Source organism: Ixodes scapularis, unplaced genomic scaffold (genome assembly GCF_016920785.2).
Source record: "Ixodes scapularis isolate PalLabHiFi unplaced genomic scaffold, ASM1692078v2 PGA_scaffold0__279_contigs__length_252992795, whole genome shotgun sequence".
Classification (NCBI taxonomy): domain Eukaryota; kingdom Metazoa; phylum Arthropoda; class Arachnida; order Ixodida; family Ixodidae; genus Ixodes; species Ixodes scapularis.
This window is the reverse complement of record NW_024609835.1, coordinates 66,213,449-66,231,283: the sequence shown is the minus strand read 5'-3', so window position 1 is coordinate 66,231,283 and position 17,835 is coordinate 66,213,449. Positions and strand designations below refer to the sequence as shown.

The following is a 17,835-nucleotide window of genomic DNA, read 5'->3' as shown; positions in this document are numbered from 1 at the left end:
CGCGAGGCGACGACAGCGACATCTTGCGAGCGATTTCAAATCGTTGAAGAACGAAACCGAAACAGGAACCATTTATTTTCGCAACGTGAGCATTTTGTTTGTTGGCATGGTTGGAATATACAGGGTGTCCACGAAAACAACTTCAGGGTTTTTTTCTACCACAAAAATAAACTGAAAATCGCTGAACGCTCATTCTCCGCCCAAAGATAGTGCTAGAGGTCCGAACCAGATGCCAAAGTTTCAGCCCGAACCGATATCTTATTCATAAGCTCTAAGTGATTTTTTGAAAATTTTAATGGGAAAATGTGATTCTTTTCTTTTACTAAAGGGACCTTATCTAAGCTTGTGCATACATTTACCATTTTCTGGAAGGTTGTGGAGAATTTTAAATGAATGTTTCTGCTCAGTCCCCATCTTTGTCCTGAATCCAGTTCACCGTCATTCGGTCTAATTCTCCACAAATTTATAACTGCGTTAATTAACTTTACAAGCTCGCCACGCTAATTTGCACTGTTTGCCTCATTCACTAGCGACTCTAGAAAATGCAAATAGGCAATAGCTTGCGTCACCTAGCCGGTGTAGTAGAAACTACAAGCTCAATATAGATGTGTCAAATTTTTTATCTGATAAACTAATCGAAGTAACTACCAGCTTAAAAGAAGAAGACTCTCCTTTTAAAATTAATTTTTTATTCAAAGAATGGTAGCTGCCGTACTAACCTGTCGTTTGCCTTTTTTTTTTTTTTCATTTTACTTCGTGGCAGCGGCAGCATCCCTGGGCGCTTCTCCAGGCTTCTCTCATTCCCCTCCCCTCCACTCCACCGGCAGGCAACGAATACCGGCAGGCCAGCTTCTTCTCCTGTCGACGTGTTTGTGAGTGCAGCGGTGAACTGGACGGTGTCGTGGCCACGCGATGGCAGCGGCGGTGATGAACTGCCTACGGACTGCGCTTTTAGGCGCTCTCGTCGTCCAACTCTACGCCACGCAGATAGGTCACCGGAAATTCGAGTACAAGTACAGTTTCAAGGGACCCTACCTGGCGCAGAAGGATGGATCGGTGCCTTTCTGGGAGTACGGCGGCAGTGAGTGGTTTTGGCAGCGCTCATCCTCTAGTACACGTGGCTCTTCCCTCGCCGTTAGACCAATATGGGCCAAAGACCGCCGGCCCTTCTCGACGCACCGTAGTTTGCTCGTTGGTTGACTCGGCTAACTTTGGGCAGCTTTGACGCGGGCAGCGAGCGGATTTCGGAAGACCTCCGCAGGGCTTCGCAGAAGATCCGACAGCGGTCCCAGCAAGCGGCTTGCGCCCGGGAGCGTTTGCTGCTCGCGTCAGGATGCGAGGAGCACTGTACACAAGAGACGAGCCCTACGACCTGCCCTTTGAACCGCCAGTTTACGGGAAGCGTCCGCGTGCAGCAAGACATGGCACCCAACGCGCGTTTCTTTTCCTCTTTTGCAGATTGCATCGCCAGTGAGGAGATGGTTCGGATCACGCCCTCCCTGAAAAGCAAGAAAGGTAATATACACACCTTCGCTTTTTGCTGACCCTGACCACTCGTGGACGGGATGTGACATTAATGCGTAGGGACGTTGAGCACTACCTTAGGCGCCGAAACTTTCCGGGAAAATACATATATTTGTGTCAACTGGGGCTGCAAATAACGCAAGCTGCATGCTTGCTGACAGCTATGCTTTTAATACCATCCTCCGGACGTGGCGAGCATGATGTGTGGCGATTATTTGCGCAACAGGTATTTTACGAGACACCGATTTATTTTTTATCGTTTGCTGAGAAACTGTTCCACAGAATTGATTGAGTGACCATAATAATAATCTAATTTAAAAGGGCTACATGCAGTTTTTCTTTTTTTTTTTTTATTAACCAAGACTAGCTGGAGTTGATTTGTTATTCACTAGCCTATATATTTGGATAATAACCAGTCCCTGCAACCTTATGCTGAATAAAATTATTATTATTATTATTATTATAATGCACTAGAGCGGAATTTGGTGGCCTAGAAGTTTCGTTCAAACAAGTTTCTTGAGATAGCATTCATAGAAAATCTAACTGAGCAACTAGAACAGCCGTGAAGGACTAACCTCAAAACAGTTGCCAGGAATTGCCTTGAAAATGAGCCCCCTGTGCAACCAGTACTTGAAACAACTACCATAAATTTTCTGCCAAAAAGAAATGTAAGCCACCGCCGTTATGGATGGGAACCAGTGCTGAGACGTGACTTCCTTTACCTTCTGCGAGATGTCTCCACAAGTAGCAGCTCAACAGTAACATAATGCAGAAAACAGTTTTTATTTCTGCATTTCCTTTTTGTTAGCTTGCCTAGCCACGTCTAACAGCTGTGGCTAGGAAAGCTGCCGCTCCGAGTGCTAATCCCGGATCGCCCTACAGGATCCATCTGGTCCAAGCTGCCGACGTCGTTCCCTTGGTGGGAGGTGGAGCTGGTGTTCCGCACCACGGGTACGGGCAGGATAGGAGCTGACGGCCTGGTGAGCCCTCTCCCATCCCCTACCCTTTCCTGTCTCCTACTGTGGAAGTTATACGTGGTATTTGTCGCTCTAAAACTCCCACCGCTGCAAAAGTCGCACCTGGATATTTGTAAGGTCTGCGGGGCGAAACTGAGTTGATCAGCCCAAGTGTGTGTATTCTGACTGCAATATATGCCCAAGCGGGAGCCTGTTTAACCCTCTAACTGTTTTGGACGAGCCTAGCTCCTCAACGTGGAGCCATTCCCAAACCATTAAAGGAGCTGTGCAACAATTTTAACGTTGAAAGAATTGGCATCTTCTACATTTTACATTGTTCACCTTGTCACAAATGACAGAAAACACACCTCCTTTGATCGAAATGTTGCGATTCCGCCGCGTAATAGCGAGGCAAAAATTAGAATATTCCCCGACCTGTAGCCGCGAGCGGCGGCCATGAGAAACACGTGGCATGACGTCAATGGGGGCCTTGTAGAAAGATAGCAAGTCGTGCGAGTACCTGCTCGATAAAAGGTAACTTTTCTATAAATCTTGTCATTCCAACATAAATATAAATGCGTCGAAAACCTGGTATCATCGACAAAACTTATACGGAGTTTTAGTGGCACCATCTATCCTAGGTCCGCAAAACCGTCAGCTCTATCTGCTACCGTGAACAGCCGCCAGAAGCCGGAGGGGGAGGGGGACAGGGCCGGACGGGTATGGCCGGACCCGGATGACACTTTCCTCCTTTCACCATATTGTTCGCTCTGCAACCGCCAGCACGTGGTCACACGGTCGCGAGCAGATGAGTTCTCGCTGCTTACTGATGGCTCTAGAGAGAGGACTTTACCAGAACCCTGCGCCTACCCCATCAACGTCACTGCGCTTGTGACCCGGAAGACAATGTACGAGTTGAGAGGTAACAAAAATCTGGATCTTTTTCAATTTTTTTTTTTTTTTTTTTTTTAATAAAAACTAGGGTATCTAGGCAAAATCTATTTTCTGTAGTTCACTTCAGAAGTGTCAGGCATCAACTTCCACACTCATTTAAGCAAAGCCCTGAAATTGTTGCACAGCTCCTTTAAGGATGGTCCACACACTCAACCCTTTGGACAAACCAGGCCCACTCACGGCTTAGTTTGTGACTCTGCCAACAAATATTTTCTTTTAATTTTGCTATAATTTTGTTTTTGGCTAGACGTTTGATTTTGAAGGCAACAAATGCAATTTTAAAGACAAGCAGTTGGGAGAGTCAGTAATTCCGCAAAACTAAAAACGGTTGAGGGGTTAATATTCTTGCCAACGAACTGAGCGAGAAACAGTGTCAAATTTAGCTGTTTATAAAAAAAAATACTTAAGTTGCATTGTATTATGAAACAAATGCACCAATAAGATTTTTAGAAAAAAAGACAACTTGTATATATTGGAAAATATGGTACTTGTTTCTCGGCCGCTGGGTTGAGCCAGATTTTGTTGCTTATAGAAACAGGCACAAGCTCCCTGTTTCTGCACTTTTTGTGTTGGCCTAACATTTGCTTAACGCAGTATGGCTGTCCTCAGTTACTCTTGGACTAGCAAGCCTATGACCACAGTAATCACATGATGGTTGCAAGATGGCATTGTCTCATTGAGAACTTTAAGTGATGAATATTGCATGTTTCAAGCTATCTCCGGTGCGAGTCTGCTCCGGACGAGCTCTATCGAATTGTGGTTGAAAATTTTTGAATGTTTATCCAGAAGTAGCCATAAACAGTTAGAAAAATCTGTAGCCCACTGATTGGTAGGCCTTGTCTACTTTATCACTTGCTGGGATTTCCAATGTCATATGTTTTACCTGCCTTATGTGTGCAGATGAGGCATTTGCATAATTTGTTTATTGGCTAAAAATGTTATTAAGAGCCCCTGGAAGGTATGGACAAATGTTCTGCTATTTTTTAGCAATCTTGGAGCTTGATGTTAATAATGTACTGCAACTTTTGGAACAGAAAATGAACTTAACTATAACACGCAGATGGTTGCCACTTTGTACTGCTGGTTTTGCATAAGAGGCTTTTCAGGAATCATCAAGCAAGAAATGAGAATGGCTGTGGTCTGTCTGGAAGGGCAACTTCTGTGGCATTCAAGTGTCTGCAGCATTTCACGAAGCATGCGTTATGCCGTGCCGGCAGCATGAACTTGTTACCGTCTGTACGTCAGAACTAGCAAAATCTGTCATAGTACATGCAGAAAGCTTTTTAGAATCAGTCTGTTGCAGATTTTCTAGGGTTCCTTTCTTTATAAAAATCTGGGGGCATTTTGGAGCACTATTTAAATATGAAATTATTATTTCAAAAGCCTCCAATTTCTTATTTCCAATGCAGACGTTGCATTTAGCTCACACAATGTGAGAGAGAGTCTGTTCTAGCAAGCTGGGGGGAAGTGGGCAAGTGAATCAGCTGCTCCTCCCAATTGATCAATCTCACTAAGCGTTCCACGCATGCGTGGCATCGCCATAACCATAGTCTGCAGGAGGCTGGCACCAGTGCCGTCTTGTGCTCCACACGAGCAGAGCAGCAGCAAAATTGTTTTGCAGGTGAAAGCATTGAAGTTCCTGCGACGCATCGCGACAGCGACGGCATAGCCAGACTGACTGGTGTGATCGGCCTATCGTCACGTTGCAAGTGGCAGTCAGCCGCTGTTTCCCAGTCTGAACCAATTTCAGATTCCTTTTACTGGCCATTGTTTTTCAGCATCGTGTGGCTAAACCGGAAAGACTAACAACCCTCTTTGTTTTCAGGCCTTCTGGTACACAGACAAGAAGCAGGCAGAGGGTCCTGTCTTTGGAAGCAGCGACAAGTGGACTGGCCTGGCCATCTTCTTCGATTCCTTCGACAATGATAACAAGGTGAGCCATTTTTCTTCAGCTGCGGCCTAACTCTCGAGTGCGGTCGAAATATAGTGTTGAAGCCCATGTGCTTGTGGCACCCGTCTTCGATTACTAGCTGCACCAGGTGTCAGTGCTGTGCTCCTTCAAACAGAGACGAAAGCATGGCAAGAAGTTTCCTCAAAGCCTCAGAGTAGCAGCCAATGTTTAGTGAAGACAAGTTTCTTTTGGGACCTTGCAAGAGCTAAGTTTCTTAGCGAAATCTCAGCCACCACTCTTGAGGTCTTAGCAGGTTCCCATTTGAGTTCTCCCTGCAAGATTTGAGTAATTTTTTATTTTGTTTGAATCTTCTATTAGATGCAAAATGGAAGGCCAAAGGATTTAAACCACAGAACAGGGACACAGTGCAACACTGTTGATGTAACCAAGCAGTCGCCGTTTTTTTTTTTTTTTTTTTTTCTTTCTTGGACTCAAAAAGCTATAAATGAATCTAGTAGTGAGGTAACCTAAGTGGTAAAATTAAGTGCCCAGTGTCGTATTTGCAGTATCAGTGTCGCACAGTGTAACTAAACTGTGCAAAAAGTTCTTGGGATGATGGGTCATGCAACATGGCAGACTGAGCGTACAGTCATGCTTCTCAGTATGTCAGCTCTGCGGAGGCACTTGTAGGAGGCTGGAATGGAATGTTGCTTTCAGCGTTGAAATTATGCATTGAGATGCACTCTTATTTCTTGCAGCACAACAACCCATACATCATGGGCATGGTGAACGACGGAACAAAGGCCTACGATCACGAGAGGTAGGTCTCGTCAATGTCTCCTCTAACGTCTTAACAGTGTAATGGACCTCATACTCACCTTTCGTTTTTAAGCAAAAATGAATTTTCGTCCTGAATTTGTGTGAGAAATCTCTCTCTCACTCAAATTCGTATACCTATTCGTAGGTAGTGTGTGTACCACGTGTTCCCTGCGTCCCTATGGATAAATGGCCCAGCTCAGGCAGGCCGTGGGACGTTGCAATGTCGAGGCGCGCCCTGCTTGCGAGGCGAGCCCATATTCCCTTATGGCGGCTCTCCCCCTCCCTTCTCGGGTAATCTACTTAAGGCACACCCTTCAGGATCTTGATACTTGGACGCGTCCGCCCCTCCGGGGAGCCAACCTACATCCAACCACCCCGGGTGCATCCATTCCCGCAGGTTATACAAGACTGCCAAAACCAACGACCAGGGGGCAACTCTCGCTGGGGGAGGCTGTGCTCGACGGAGCCTTCCTTTCTTGTTCTGACCCTCCTCTTTCCGTGATACTGTCAATAGCGGCAGCCCGGACTCCAAGTGGTGATCCTGTTGAAAGTGACAGCGCCGTTATCTCAGACTTCATTGGCCCTCGGCCAGACGTGTGGCGTATGCGTCAATAAGTGCGTCATTATCCGAACCCAAGGAACCCACTGTGTTTCTGCATGGTATGCCCAAAGGCGAAACCCACAGTGTATTCATTTACTGGTTAAAACTAGCCTTTAGCTGCTCACGTTTACCCTCTGTGTATAACACATAATCAAGTTGTGTGATTGCCTGTTTAATGTGAATACGATTTTCATTCATCTTTCTGTTAGGACTAAACTATAGTCTCTTACAGCTTAAGAAAAGCAGCACTAGCTTCTCCCACGAGGCCTTAGACTCTTTTGCACTTTAGTAGAGCAAATGCTGGAGAGGAGGAAATCGGCAATCATGACAGCAGAGAGCTTTGTGGAAGGGGCACCTGCAACAGACTGTAGCTTTGAAACTCGAGCCATCCAATGAGCTGATACGATTGCTCATTTAAGGGGGCACACCATACTTTGCAGATTCTCAGTCAATTTTGATTCGATTTGGATGAAATTTTTATGCCTACCATGAAGTTCAGAGGGAACGCTCGCCCCCAAGAGATCGTCCATCCCGTTTTTCTGGCTAAACATCTTTAACATAAAAATTCCGAAACATCGCCCATTCCCCGATCTCCGTCGGAGGTCACGCAATGTCCGACGGGAATCGCATCAACCGCGCAATTTGCTGTGCCGGCACATCTGACGATGGAGAGTTTGTAGTGGGTTCCCGCGTTTTTGTCCGCGATCTGCGCACGCGGTATTGGCTCCCGTAACACGCGAGTTGTTCCCACGTGTATCTGTTTTTAGTTCTTAGCAGATTTCCTCGTTTCTGTTTGCGATCTGCGTGTGCGATCTCCATTCCACGCGAGTTCGTCCCGCATGTATATTGCATTGTGAAATATGATTCTGCTGCTTTCGCTATCTGCAGTATTTGTTCCCGTAACATACAAGTTTGTAGCGGATTCCTGCCCTTTTGTCCACGATCTGCGCGCGCGATATCTGTTCCCGTGACAGGCAAGTTTGTAGCAGGTTCCCGCTTGGTTAATTGCACCATAAAACTTGCATCTGCTATGTCCGTGAGATGAGAGTTCTCGGTGGATTTCTGCAGGTCCGGATCTGCAGCGTCTGCCAGCTGCGGTATCCTTTTCCGTGACACAGTAGTTCGTAGCGAATTCCTGCGTGTTTATCGCATCGTGAAACGCGGATCTACGGTACCAGTTCCCGCGTCACGTGGTTTGTAGCCGTTTTTTGATAAAGTTTTGCTGTAGCGTCCCCAAAGATAGCCCACCCCATGTTTTTCACCTTTATCTCTTCATTTTGGGTGGACATTCTTTCAGAACTTTAAAATAGTGTAACTTTAACTGCACAACACAAATCTAAAAGCGCTGCGAGTCTTTTTCCTTCTTGTATGCCTGTGAGTATGACTGTATATCCATGCTGTTCCATCCAAGCATGAATTACCAACTAGCCCAAGCCTTAACATTACTAAGCATTTTATTTGCCTGTCTCTTATACTTTGAGAGGAAATTTTAGATTTATGGCAGATTATTTTGCCCAACTTTTCTATAATAACCGTATAAAAGAATACGGCAGAAAATGTCTATGCATTGTATAAACAATAAAAAGCGCAACAAATTTTTTTTAGCAATATTTGACAGTAAGTTATGACGCAATGAATTTTTTTCTGGGGCCTCTAAGTTGAGACTGCAGCAAATGTGACAAGCACGAGGTCACTGCTTTGAAACATTTTTCTGCTGAACGAGCGCTTGCGCTTGTAGCATTGGCCTCAGTCTCGACTTAAAAGAATGAATGAAGTACTTCTCCGACTCGAGCAATCCAATCAGTTCATATGATTGCATGTGTAATTTGGATAGAACCTCCATTCACCTTTCTGTTAGAAGTAAACTAGCTTTAGGACCCAAAGCATCTAAATTGCTCATCTTCAGCTCTTTCGGTCATATTCTTTCTGTTGTGAAAGTTTAAACGCAAGTGAAAGCCGAGCCTCTCCCGTGCAGTGACGGTGCCAACCAGCAGCTAGCGGGATGCCAGCGGGACTTCCGCAACAAGCCTTACCCTGTCAGGGCCAAGATAGAATACTTCAACAACATCCTCACGGTGAGTGCAGTTCGATGGCACCGGCCTTGAATTGGGGGACACAAGAACCACTGAGGGAGCTAAAATTCAGAGGATCGACATTTGAGCCACCTTTGTGCTAGGCAGTGACATAGCAACAGGGGTGGGTACCAGGCATAGTAACGGTACTAGCTGTCCCAGTCACACGGGGGTGGATGCCACTTCCTGTGGCATCCACCCCCGTGCTTTCCCCCGGAGACGAGCCCCCATTGCCTTTTCTCGGACGCAGGTGCTGTTCCACAACGGCAACACCAACAACGACGGTGACTACGAGATGTGCTTCCGTGCGGAGAACGTGTTCCTGCCGACCAACGGCCACTTTGGGGTGTCCGCCGCCACGGGGGGCCTGGCAGGTAAGTGACTCCGTTCAATTTGGAGGCGGGCAGTAGATCGATCTCATTCACCTCTGCGCCATCTCTCAAAAATGTAAGGCATCTAGCTGTCCATGAAAGTGGCAAGCCTTCCTGCCGTTCTATAACTGTCAGTGCATATTGTTTTTATCCAACAAAATTTTAGCTGAAGGGTGGAAACACAATCGATAAAACAAACTGGCTAAATTGTTGTGCAGAGTCATTTTTGATACTTTTTCCACACTTCCTTTTCCTTTCAGCTGTCACAATATTCCCGAGAGCATATAGACTATCTGTAATGGTGCTTAAGATTTTGCCCTGGTGATCTGCCAGAGCCAGAAGTCTAGCTTAACTTCTACAAGTAATCCCTCTAGACAGCCAACTCAATCCATTACATGGTGGTAATGTCTACCCTGGAGTCAAGTAGGAGGTTGGTTACTGCCTGTGGCATTCAATCGCCACAAGGCATGGCAGTGAATTTCATTGCAACACCTGCCTTCCAAATACATACTTTGTTGCTATGCCCTGTTGCCCTAACCCCATTTATCTGTGCCAACTAGCGAGGGAAAATGGGTGAACGGCTTGTAGGCACAACATGTGAAATGGCCTGAGCAGAGTGAAGCTTGCACATGTCATTGGAGTGGTGTGCTGAAAACCTCTCCTTTGAGTCGGCGCACCTAGAGCCACTAAATACCATAATATCCCAAGGTAGCCTAACTAAAATGGAGAGAAAATTGGGTGAAAATAAGGAGTGAAAGTGAGGAAAATAAGGTATGCAATCGAAAAAGTTTCAAAAATGCTATATTTAGATCATGTGTCCCTGCCAAACTTGTTATCGCGGCGAGGGGCAATGGAGCAAACATGACTGTACTTCCCAGCCAGCAACATTCGCTTATATCCCGCCATAGCTAACTAGACTCATTTACGCCGAGGTCATCATTGATCCAAACACTATGACTGCCGGGAGTGGGCCATCTTTCGGTGTTTGAAAGAAAATAGCAAATCATGCCAAAAAATGGGGCGGGTTACCTCCTGGGAGTGGGACATTTCTCGGTATTTTACGGTAAGCTACATTTCAGAGTGATGACAGTTCAGCCATCTAGGTGCCTGAAATTGTTGTTGCCAGTTATCGAAAAGCTTAATCAGAAATTGCAGGAAACAGTTTTCCGTCATCCAGAAATGTTAAAACGGTTGAATAGAGTGAAATGACGTCGCCCGAGCTTCCTGAGCTAATTAGAGCGACGGAGCGAAGAATGTGACAGTTCTCCACCGGAGGAGCGCATTCCGACGATCGTCTCCTCGACGCTTTGCGTGGCTCACTGGAGCGTTATTGTCGCCGTTTTGCCAAGTTGCGGCGAAACGGAGCATACGTGTGTCATAACGAAATGCCTCTCTCGGCAGACGACCACGACGCCCTCAAGTTCCTGACGACGAGCCTGCACGCGGAGGGCACGCAGCCGGCCCTGGCCCAGGGCATGGCCGACTCAGAGAAGGAGAAGTTCTCCAAGGAGTATGAGGTGTACAAGGACAAGCTGGAGAAGCAGAAGGAGGAGTACCGGAAGACACACCCAGAGGAGGCCGCCAAGCAGGCCATGGAGCACGGCCCTGATCAGGCCTACGACACGCAGCAGCAGCGCGAGCTGCGCCAGATCTTCGAGGGCCAGAGCCACATGTTCGAGGGGCTCAAGGCACTGCACCGCAAGCTGGACGAGGTGCTCGGGCGCCAGGAGCGCACCCTATCGCTGGTGTCGGCTGGCGGCGCCGGCGTGGCCGTGGGCGGGGTTCCGCCACCGCAGATGGGCGGAGTGCCGTCGCTGCAGAGGCACGAAGCAGAGTCCCTGCTGAGCAGCCAGCGGGAGCTGTTGCAGACGGTGGCTCAGGTCAAGAGCTTTGTGGCCGAGGTGCATCAACGCACGGCCACCCTGCAACACCAGGGGGCGGGAGGCACCCAGGGCCTCACGGCCGAGCAGCTGCAAGTGCTCCACCAGGTGCGGGACAGCGTGGCCAGCATGCACCGGGATGTCTCCAACAACCAGCCACAGGCAAGTGGGGCGCCAGCCAGGCTTTCTCAAAAAGTCGAGTTTACGATCCGATCCAATACCAGTTTGGATTATGGGGTACTTGCCTGGAACGACAGATCGGTTGTTCCTAAGCAAACAGAGCGAGCGTGAAACGAGACGTGCCTCGACATTACACCAAGCTTGGTGACATTTTAATTTAGCAAGTTAACCTTGGTCTTGAACTAAAACAACTGCCGACCACAAGGAGCTGGACTAAATATTAGTGTGCCGTGCGATGCATTTGCAGAGGACTGGCTGCGCGACATCCTGCCTCAGCACTACCCACTTCTTGCTGTTTGCAACGTTGCAGTTGGCTGTCACGCTGGGCTACTTGGTGTACAGGTGAGTTGTCTCTGGTGGGCACCATTTGCTGCTGCACAACCACTGCCCCAACCAAACGGTGCCTGCTTAATATTGTTAAGTAACTGCCAGGTGTTAATTGTTTTTTCCCCCGAATAGGTAGTAACTTGGAGCCATGCAAGAACCCACCTTGTAATTTTCCTAATGAGGCTTGGCAAAGACTCTTTGCAAAACACCGGCTGCAACTTTGAGGATACCGGGATGTCTTTTCAGGTCCTTCCCACCAGCTTTGACTGAATTTGTTTAAAGTATGCGAAGACCAAGCTCGAGCAGGCGCTCGGCTCGAAGTTTGACTGTTATCTGCAGGGCGAGAAGGTGGCTCTGTCAAATGTCTTTTGTGTGTCAAAATCGAAAAGCAAGAGCTTTTCAATTTTGTTCACACTAAATATAAAACATTTCTGTTGCATTTGGCACTGACACAGCCCACTTAGCTGTTATAAGACTAGGCTATTGTTTGAGAACCAAATTTGTTGGCCAGGATGTTGACCGGTGCCACAGCTCAACCGTCTCGTGTGCTAGACACGAAAAAGAAAGATAGGAGCCGTTTATAGAGAGAGCTTGGTCAATGGGAGGTGCGGGCAGAGCCAGGGCATGCGCCAGACCCAGAAAGAGGGCTTGACATGATCTCTTGACCAACCAGAAGCCAAAAAGAATCCCCTGGCGGTGGTAGTGAGAAACAGTTTTAATCATAGGTATATGGTTTTAATAAGCGTGTGGGTGCATGTGATGTTTGATTACGGTGAAATCTCGTTAATTTGAACCTGAGGCGGACCAAAACTTTGTTTGAATAATGCAAAGTTTGACTTACCGGGAGTTTCCTTCCTAGAAACACATAGGACGGGATCTGCATGTTAGTTTGAATAATCCGCGAGTTTGAATTAACTAGATTCCACTGTATGATCATGCAGGAAGATGTAAGAAACGAATGTGCTGCTCTGTTTCGCTCTTGACAGAGCGTGACCGCTCGGACGGCAAATTCCCGGCCCTTGGCGCCTGGTGTACGGATTATGTCAATCGTTCCGCCAGTTGCGCTCTTCCACCATGATTTTGGATGACCGTGATTGAAACACCACGTGCACCATATTTTCGGTCACCGAGAGTTACTCCGACGCACCTGTTCATTTCATTTCTCGCAACCACCGCCAGGGAATTAGGGGCGAAGCTCCTTAGGGTCTAGCCTTGTCCGTCCGTCCAACCGTCCGGCCGGCATCCGTGCTCACATAAAAAGAAAAAATGTTTGCGCAGGCAACAGGATTCAAACCTGTGTGGGGAGACCCCAATGAATTTCTAGTCCATTGCCTTAACCACTCGGCCGTGACTGCGAGACGAGCAGGGGGCTCTGAGATGTGGTAGTAACTCGAGAGCTGGGGTTTCTGTCATGGATGAAACTTTGCATGTAGCCGCTCAACGTCTATACAGGAGAGGGCGCTGCGGTCAAATGCGTATATAATCGCGTTAAACTTTGCATGCATTGGCTCAACGTTTATAGACGAGAGGGCGCTGCGGTCAAATGCATATATAACCACGTTCCATACCACACATTCTCTTTCTGACATGAACCGTTAACTTAAGCGGTGGAGATGCGTTCCCACGGCTTCTAGCGCTAGAAGAACCAGTGGCTCTGCATTTCACTGACCATAAAGCAGTAATAATGAAGTCGAAACGCAGCCCAGAACTCAGCACTACCTATGAGCAAAAAAAAAAAAAAAAAAAAAAATCGGCAATACCAGAGTTTTGCCTTAATCAACATCATTCACCACATGGAGATGAGGTCATTTTTTTTATTTCTGACTTCTGGTTGGTCACATTCAAATTTGTAAAGACACCCTGGAACATGCCCAGCACGCTCTCGGCCAATGGTGTCTCCTCATTTGTGTCCTATACTTCCCCAATGAATGGCCGAACTCTCTACATATATGGCTCTGAGGAAGCTAGGCCTTCTATAAGTTTGGTTCACTACACTTAGCGTTCCCAGTCACAATGCTAGACTGCTGTGTCATTAGTCTCATCAATGGATGTGTGCCTTTAACCACCTAGCTGACTCCGAGGCAAAGCGGCGACCTGGGCCGGTTCGCTCATCTTGCGGCTGCGGCCAAGTGGGATTTTTATGTTACGTGACCAGCTCCATGGGGACAAGGAAGTACCTAGCATCCCTGCCTAATGGCGGAGAAATTCGTATCGCTTCAAGCACAAAAACCTAATTGTGCTCGCAGAAACTGACTGCTGGGACTTTCAACTGGAGTCCGATTGACTGCCCCTTTATACTGTAGGAGCGGCAGGTAAAGTTATTGTCAGGGAGGGTAAAATGACCCAAAATAAAGAAAAAAAACCATGCGAGGTTATAGCGGTGGCAGTATATTTATATACCTCCGCCAGTGCTGGTGGCTTGCGTCTTCTGCTGTGGTCGAGAGGTTAGAGCGCCGGTACTTGCTGTCGCGGCGTCAAAGTTCCGGATTCAAATCGCGCTAGGCACTCCTTTTTTTGTGTGTTTGTATTTTACTCGCATCTCATTTTTTAACTGTGATCCTTTTTATGAATCATCCACTTGCACTACTGCGCCTTACATGGTGTTTACTGTTAGTCCCACCTGATCAATCAAAACACCAAGAAGAAAAAAGAAAGGATTAAGGCAAGTTAATGCGCTAATACAATCGTTTCATAATGTTCATGAAAAGGAAACCAAGGTAACAGCATCGGTATGGCTTTCGCACAAATGGAGCCGAAGCAAGCATCCTTTCCCCAGCAACTATAATTTTATGCATTTTTAAATATACAACACTCTTGCTACGACTCCTTTCAATAACAGGAGACGCTTATTTAGTATTAATAAAAACTGCAGTTGTGACAATTAAAAAAAAAAAAAAAATGTCCATCAAATAAGCAAAGAAAAAAGACTAGCAGTTGTGGATGCATTGATTGAGCAAAATCCTACAGGCAAGGCAGCAAGTCAAACGTCTGAGAAAGTAGTAAAACCGAAATCAGAGATCATACTTTTACTTGCATGGAATGTGATCAAAGGTATATTTTTACTTTTCACATTTTGCTTTGGCAATCGTAATGTAATATTAACACATTACTTGTTGAATTTTCGTTAGAATAGCAGACAATCACAGCCAAATGCAAAAATGAATCTGGCGGCGACATCCCAAACCATCTCGCTAACGCAAACACCTAAAGTGACTTTGGTCACTTTAGGTGACCAAAGTCAGTTGGTCAAAATTAGAGCAGTTGGAAAACGGAAACAACAAATTCTAGAGAAACTCAGCAGCACAGTTACCTGGCGAACGAAGAGATGGGCATGGGAAGATATTGTTAAAGAGGTCATGAAACGCTTTTTCTAACTTTTTTCTGTTTAGCTTTCCTCCTCAACTCATAAATCGTGCATTCTACCAAACAGTTCAAGAAGACGGAAAGGGGAGAGTCGCCTCTTGCTCGAACTCTCGTTTGTGTACCTGTACACAGCCACTGTCCCCCTAGAAGATTAGCCCGTCGCTCAAAATTCCGTCAAAAGTTGCTTTCCCCACCCCTTTCACTCAGAAGCTGACAGTGTTGTGGAAGCTACGTGCTCGTTGGGCCAGCCACACTTTTGCCACGTGATCACGCTCTCTCGCGCATACCCACACGTAGAGAATAAGGTCAGGTGATGAAAGGGAGGCGGCTGATTGGTCTGGCAAGTGCGTAGCTTCCACCACAATGTCAGCTTAGGGGTGAAGGGAATAGGTGAGGTCCGGTGTCGTGTGAAGTCCGTTTGGACCCGGTGACGCGCTTTGGGGACCGTGGATGTATCACAGTGAAAAGGCAGAGAGCTTACGAAGGGAAGGAGGTACGAAATAGTCTGCTGTGTTTTAAAATTTTCGTACCGAAAGTCAGGCTTTTGACTTTCTACCTTTTTTTTTGTTTTGTTTTTGCCCACTGAACAAAGTGCTATTAGTAAAATCCCCATCTAAATTGATTTATCCCAGCCCAAAATTTGTTTCATGGGCCCTTTAACTTTCCGCGGAGAGTATGGCAGATGCAAAAAGTGTAGCAAAAGTTGGCATTTTTTTTTTTTTTTGTAAAGAAAGCTAGAAGCTAGAGACATGTACGCACTCTTCCGAGTTCATGAACAATGAACTGGTGAGTCAGAACTACCCGTTCAATGATTCTATAGAGCTCAAAGGGCCTTGTCTACAGTCATAGTGGGAGTGCAGTCAAATACAAGAAGAAAAAGAAAAAAAAGTTTCTGGCGCGATTTGAGCCCGGGACTTTTACGCCGCGACGTCAAGTACCAGCGCTCTAACCTCCCGACCACAGCAGAAGGCGCAAGCCGCCGGCACTGGCGGAGGTAGATAAATATACTGCCACCGCTTTTATCTCGCATAATTTTTTTTCTTTATTTTAGGTCATATTTACCCTCCCTGGCCGTAACTTTACCTGCCGCTCCTACAGTATAAAGGGGTGGTCAGTTGGACTCCAGTTGAAAGTCCCTGCAGTCAATTTCTGCGGGCGAAATTAGGCTTTTGTGCTTGAAGCGATATGGATTTCTCCGCCATTAGGCAGGGACGCTAGGTACTTCCTTGTCCCCATGGAGCTAGTTCCTTGACAGAAAAGTCCCTCTTGGCCGCAGCCGCGGCCCCGTCCGCAAGATGAGCAAACCGGCCCTGGGGATCCCCAGTTGGCAGACTCAAATCCCGGCCAAAGTGCCCGCAGTCCGTTGGCGGCTCATTGCGGAGAAGGCGTAATGTAATCGGGATTTCAGTTTCGTGGGCAATTGTGTTTGGGTGTTTTTTAAGTGCTGGGTTTGGCCCAAAAAAAACCCAAATCTGACTTTTGGACGTGCGCCTTTCCATGGCGACAGGAGCAGCAAAGAGGCGGCGGCCAAGAAGTTCTACTGAGTGCAGATCTCGAGCCTCGCCTTGCCCTCCCCTCCCATGGAGTGGACCTCACCCCCACAGACTGCCAGAAACCAGTGTTGCCAGAGGAGCACCCCTCCCTTCTTATTGGTGGAGTGCCACAGCCATCACCCATTCTTCGAGACAAGGCCACTGTTTGTGGGAGGGGCAAGAGATTCATCCGGGGTGCGCAACAAAACATGGCCGTACAGAGGGAGGGTGCACCGGAACTGGGTCCCAGCCACATCGTTGCGTGGGAGCGCCTTTCTCCCTCTCTCTCAAGAAATTTGCGGGGGTATTCTTAGAAATAAACATTGACGTGGGTCTCGACGTACATCTCGGTGTAACATTCCACTTGCCACCATCTGCTGACCACTGAATCTTCTACAGCGTTGTTTGCTGCATGTTCTGAAAAGTTCTCCGTTTTTGGGGCAATTCAAAAAATATTCTGTACATACAGATAGATAAATGGTGTGGGCTATTTAAATATATTGCGAGCAATTTTGTTGGCTGTAAATTGTTTATTTTTTTTATGCGGTGAATTTGTGACAATAAAGTGGCACAGTACTTTTGGACTTCGTGCTCAAATATGTCATTGCTACCTACTCGCTGCAAATATGGGTGGAGTACTAAGCATTCTTATGCAAGGTGTGGCAGCATGTGCTAACCTCCATGATTATATGCGATTGGATGGATGGACAAGTGGCGTTAGGCGGTAGTTTGTCCCACCAAGGTGGTGCAGAAGCCTTTCCTTTTAAATGTGGTGGTAAAAAGGCAATATGATTTATACTGTGGTGATAAAAAAACTTAAAGGACACACCCCCTGGGAGGGTAAACTTTTGAACCCTTGGCTTAAAATTAATGAAATTTACAGGGTAGGCTGCTGGTCATGCTAGAGGGTGCATAACAAAATTTCAGGTCTGTGGGATGGGAAGGAAATTGGAATCTATCGTTGAAAACCTATCGCAATATTGAAGATTTCTGTTTGCTAGATATGTAGCAGAATGCCTAGGAGGTGCAGCTATGAAAAGTTTTTTTTTGTTGTAAAAAGTAATTTATTTTAATTTTCTCTTATGCAAAGTTGGTCAACTTTTCGGTCTTCTGTCTTCGACAAAATGCCAACATTTTTTTATAAAAGACATCCGTAAAGTGACAAAAAAATCCCATAGCCGCAATCTTTACTAAATTTCAGTCAGGAAGTGAAGAATGAGCCTTCCCTGTATTGTCATTATCAAACGATGGACTGACTCAAATGAACACATCTTTCTCCGTTCCACTTTTTGGTATAAATTCCAAAGTGCTCGAAACCCTGCCTTTTCTTTAGCTTTGGTAGACAGAAAATAATTTATAAAAAAT

General features: G+C 46.6%; 1 protein-coding gene across 1 annotated transcript; it reads left to right on the top strand.

Annotated features, from left to right (window-relative positions):
- The first annotated feature begins 607 nt into the window (after positions 1-607).
- Positions 608-17,054, top strand: LOC8023926 (protein ERGIC-53). Its single transcript, XM_002403579.4, has 10 exons — positions 608-1,081; positions 1,459-1,515; positions 2,407-2,504; positions 5,260-5,367; positions 6,084-6,145; positions 8,721-8,820; positions 9,068-9,191; positions 10,590-11,230; positions 11,496-11,590; positions 16,446-17,054. The coding sequence occupies exons 1-10, from the start codon at positions 913-915 to the stop codon at positions 16,480-16,482; spliced, it is 1,491 nt and encodes a 496-aa protein (XP_002403623.1). The 5' UTR covers positions 608-912; the 3' UTR covers positions 16,483-17,054.
- The last annotated feature ends 781 nt before the right edge of the window (positions 17,055-17,835 follow it).